Genomic DNA, 5,035 nt, shown 5'->3' with positions numbered 1-5,035 from the left:
GTAGTTGTGTGTTGTGTAGTTGTGTGTAGTTGTGTAGTAGTTGTGTGTAGTAGTTGTGTGTAGTTGTGTGTAGTTGTGTGTAGTTGTGTGTAGTTGTGTAGTTGTGTGTAGTTGTGTGTTGTGTAGTTGTGTGTAGTTGTGTGTAGTTGTGTGTGTGTAGTTGTGTAGTTGTGTGTAGTTGTGTGTAGTTGTGTTGTAGTTGTGTGTAGTTGTGTAGTTGTGTGTAGTTGTGTGTAGTTGTGTAGTAGTTGTGTGTAGTTGTGTGTTGTGTGTAGTTGTGTGTAGTGTGTGTAGTTGTGTGTAGTTGTGTGTAGTTGTGTAGTTGTGTAGTTGTGTGTAGTTGTGTGTAGTTGTGTGTGTAGTTGTGTGTAGTTGTGTGTAGTTGTGTGTAGTTGTGTGTAGTTGTGTGTAGTTGTGTGTAGTTGTGTGTAGTTGTGTGTAGTTGTGTAGTTGTGTGTAGTTGTGTGTAGTTGTGTGTAGTTGTGTGTAGTTGTGTGTTGTGTGTAGTTGTGTGTAGTTTGTGTGTAGTTGTGTGTAGTTGTGTAGTTGTGTGTAGTTGTGTGTAGTTGTGTAGTTGTGTAGTTGTGTAGTTGTGTGTAGTTGTGTGTAGTTGTGTACCTTGTTGCAGGTTCGGGCTCCAGGCTCACGACAGGTGCTGTACATTTGGCCCCAGCGGCAGGAGTAAAGGCCCCTGACGCACCAGACCAGGGGCCCCTGTCTGTGACGCCGCAGCAGCCGAGAACGAAGCCCACGAGGGACCTGCTCCAGGAGCTCCATCTGACCTCCTCCCACCGTCTGCAGCACACAGAAGAGAGGCCAGGAACATCAGGAACATCAGAACATCATCAGGAACATCAAGAACATCTCATCAGGAACATCATCAGGAACATCATCAGGAACATCATCAGGAACATCATCAGGAACATCATCATCAGGAACATCAGGAACATCAAGAACATCAGGAACATCATCAGGAACATCATCAGGAACATCAAGAACATCATCAGGAACATCAAGAACATCATCAGGAACATCAAGAACATCATCAGGAACATCAGAACATCATCAACATCAGAACATCATCAGGAACATCAAGAACATCATCAGGAACATCAAGAACATCATCAGGAACATCAAGAACATCATCAGGAACATCATCAGGAACATCATCAGGAACATCAAGAACATCATCAGGGAACATCATCAGGAACATCATCAGGAACATCAAGAACATCATCAGGAACATCAAGAACATCATCAGGAACATCATCAGGAACATCATCAGGAACATCATCAGGAACATCAAGAACATCATCAGGAACATCAAGAACATCATCAGGAACATCATCAGAAACATCATCAGGAACATCATCAGGAACATCATCAAGAACATCATCAAGAACATCAAGGAACATCAAGAACATCATCAGGAACATCATCATCAGGAACATCATCATCATCAGGAACATCATCAGGAACATCATCAAGAACATCAAGAAATCATCATCAAACATCATCAGAACATCAAGGAACATCAGGAACATCATCAGGAACATCAGGAACATCATCAGAAACATCATCAGAAACATCAGAACATCATCAGGAACATCAGGAACATCAAGAACATCAGGAACATCATCAGAACATCAGAACATCAGAAACATCAGGAACATCATCAGGAACATCATCAGGATCATCAGGAACATCAGGATCATCAGGATCATCGGGATCATCGGGTTGTCAGGATCACACAGGGACACAGGGACACAGAGGAAACGAAACATGAGGAAAGGAAAATAAATGTCGTTTCAGTTTTTTCTGGACTAAACTGTAAAGTTCATCTCAAATTAGAAACTCATTAAATCATTTCAGAAAGTCCAACGCACCAGTGTTATTATTACACCAGTGCATTCAAAAAGTCCCACTGACAGGACAGAGCAGAACCTTTAGAACCTTTAGAACCTTTAGGTGTGTTTAGAACCTTTAGAACCTTTAGAACCTTTAGGTGTGTTTAGAACCTTTAGAACCTTTAGAACCTTTAGGTGTGTTTAGAACCTTTAGAACCTTTAGAACCTTTAGGTGTGTTTAGAACGATCTGGACCCGGATCAGAACAGGTACAAGCTCCAGTTCACAGCAGAGTCACAGTGTAAAAGCAGCAGCACAAAACCAGCAGCTTTGTCTTTCCATTTTAAGACATTTTACTCCGTCAGAGTCACTCGAGCGTCACAGGTCGTCATGACTCGACTCGTCGCTCAAATGAGGTTGGAGTTCAACATTTTTTCAGCGTCAGAGCGTCTCCAGACTTTCATCAGGGGAAACAGGAAATAAACTCGTGCCGTCAAAATAAACTTCCTGTTCTTTGAAAATCCTTTGTGTAAAATCTCTAGATTGACGACGAAAACACACTTCACCACATCGAGAAAGAAACAAGAAACAAGAACAAGTGAAGAAGGAAAAGACGCGACAAGCGACGAGCAAAAGTGAAACGGAGACGAGCTTCATGAACGCAGCTCCACAGATACGACTCGTAACACTGAAAAACCTCCACAAAACCTCAAAAAAACCTCCACAAAACCTCCAAAAAACCTCCACTCTGACACTTTAAGTTTAGAAATTTAAAACAGAACAGAGACGATCGACAACGAAAACATGAACGACGGGAAAAGTTTAGAGTTTAAACGTGAGAAAACAAAGTTTAGAGTTTAAATCTTCCTGCAGAACAAACGTCTCTCAAAAACATATGAATGGTCCTAAACCTCAAAAAGTGTCTCGTACATGTGTGAAATACCCCTGGACTTTATGGACTCTACTTCTCTTTGCTATTATCTTTTCTATTCTTAAATGCACTTTTTTTGTATTATATTGTATTGTTTCTATACAATATGTTATGTTTATGTTCCCTCATCCCAACATGTAACTGCTGACGACACACAGCCATGTTTGTCATATCAAGTTTATGCACCCAGTTGTGTGTAATAATAATAAAAAAAACAACAAAAAAAACCAAACGTCCCTCAAAAAAAACACGAGACAGTGTGAAGAGTCGGAGTCGACTCCATTTCAGCCCCTGTGTCTCTATATCTGTGTCCCTGATCTAGACCTGGTTTAGTCCCGGTTTAGTCCTGGTTTAGTCCTGGTTTAGACCTGGTTTTAGACCTGGTTTAGTCCCGGTTTAGTCCTGGTTTAGACCTGGTTTAGTCCTGGTTTTAGACCTGGTTTAGTCCCGTTTTAGTCCTGATTTAGACCTGGTTTAGTCCCGGTTTTAGACCTGGTTTAGTCCCGGTTTAGTCCTGGTTTAGACCTGGTTTAGTCCTGGTTTAGACCTGGTTTAGTCCGGTTTAGTCCTGGTTTAGACCTGGTTTAGTCCCGGTTTAGTCCTGGTTTAGACCTGGTTTAGTCCCGGTTTAGACCTGGTTTAGTCCCGGTTTAGTCCCGGTTTAGACCTGGTTTAGTCCCGGTTTAGTCCTGGTTTAGACCTGGTTTAGTCCCGGTTTAGTCCTGGTTTAGACCTGGTTTAGTCCCGGTTTAGACTGGTTTAGTCCGGTTTAGTCCCGGTTTAGACCTGGTTTAGTCCCGGTTTAGTCCCGGTTTAGACCTGGTTTAGTCCCGGTTTAGTCCTGGTTTAGACCTGGTTTAGTCCCGGTTTAGTCCTGGTTTAGTCCCGGTTTAGTCCTGGTTTAGACCTGGTTTAGTCCCGGTTTAGTCCTGGTTTAGACCTGGTTTAGTCCCGGTTTAGTCCTGGTTTAGACGTTTAGTCCGGTGGTTTAGTCCCGGTTTAGACCTGGTTTAGTCCCGGTTTAGTCCCGGTTTAGACCTGGTTTAGTCCCGGTTTAGTCCTGGTTTAGACCTGGTTTAGTCCCGGTTTAGACCTGGTTTTAGTCCTGGTTTAGACCTGGTCCGGTTTAGTCCCGTTTAGTTTTAGTCCTGGTTTAGACCTGGTTTAGTCCCGGTTTAGTCCTGGTTTAGACCTGGTTTAGTCCCGGTTTAGTCCTGGTTTAGACCTGGTTTAGTCCCGGTTTAGTCCTGGTTTAGACCTGGTTTAGTCCCGGTTTAGTTCTGGTTTAGACCTGGTTTAGGCCTGGTTTAGACCTGGTTTAGTTCTGGTTTAGTCTTGGAAAAACAGCTCAAGTTCGAGTTAATTTGTTTTGTTCACGTTTAACACAAACTCAAACAGAAAACACTCTGTTCCACCTGGTGATGTCATCGTGTGGTCGTACAGGAAGTGCTCCACTGTGTTTTTAAACTCCACACTTCACCTTCACTAGAATCACATGGATCATTGTTTTTTCAGTCCTGGAGTTTTGATCTCGACTGAACTAAAGGGAAAAGGAAACGACCACTTGATGACATCACAAGGTGGAACAGACTCAGAATGAAGAAATAAACACAAGTCCAACTCCGAGTGTGAAAAGATCAAAAGAACAAAAGAACAAAAGAACAAAAAATCTCTTTTTTTTTTTTGCGTAATAAAACCTTTAATCTTCATAATCCGGTTCTCGGGTCTTGTGCTCGGACTGTCGCCCCGGTGCGCGCGGCCCCGGCCCCGGTGCGTAACGGGAAAAACAAAGCCCCGCGCTGTGCTCCGTCACGGGACACGGAGCTTTGCCCTTAACCCGAACCGTAACCGGTTTCAAATGACCGGGGTTAGTTTTTGAAGGGGGCAGTTTGAAAACGCTACACCGGAGACAGACGCACGAACGCGGCGTCAGATCACCGCCGTGACCCGGGGCACGGAGCCCGCGGCGTCGCTCCTACCTCCGGTCACAGGCGCCGGTCCTGGTCCTGGTCCCGGTCCCGGTCTCAGGTCTCGGTCTCCGGTCACAGGGTCCAGAGGAGCCGCTCTGCCCCGGATGCCCTCCCCCGGCTCCGCTCCTCTGAGTGAAGCGGCGCCTTTTCAAAATAAAAGACACACGAAACAAAGTAAAACACACAACACACACACACACACACACACACACACACACACACACACACACACACACACACACACACAACACACACAACACACACACACAACACACACACACACAACAC

The 5,035-nt window shown here is 44.3% G+C and overlaps 1 protein-coding gene across 1 annotated transcript in view; it reads right to left on the bottom strand.

The window, feature by feature from the left end:
• The window catches only part of LOC110153579 (glycerophosphodiester phosphodiesterase domain-containing protein 5-like), a 31,072-nt gene extending 26,254 nt beyond the window's left edge, over positions 1–4,818 (bottom strand). The window contains exons 1-2 of the mRNA XM_055148976.1: positions 4,757–4,818; positions 619–795 (exon numbers count right to left, since the gene is read on the bottom strand). Coding sequence (XP_055004951.1) covers positions 619–777 — 159 coding nt within the window. The 5' untranslated portion in view covers positions 778–795; positions 4,757–4,818. The remainder of the gene's footprint in view (positions 1–618; positions 796–4,756) is intronic.
• Positions 4,819–5,035: the final 217 nt, after the last annotated feature.

This window comes from Boleophthalmus pectinirostris, unplaced genomic scaffold, assembly GCF_026225935.1.
Source record: "Boleophthalmus pectinirostris isolate CB_2022bp ecotype Guang Dong unplaced genomic scaffold, ASM2622593v1 HiC_scaffold_12, whole genome shotgun sequence".
Classification (NCBI taxonomy): domain Eukaryota; kingdom Metazoa; phylum Chordata; class Actinopteri; order Gobiiformes; family Gobiidae; genus Boleophthalmus; species Boleophthalmus pectinirostris.
The sequence above is the reverse complement of the archived record's forward strand: the minus strand, read 5'-3'. Positions and strand labels throughout refer to the sequence as shown.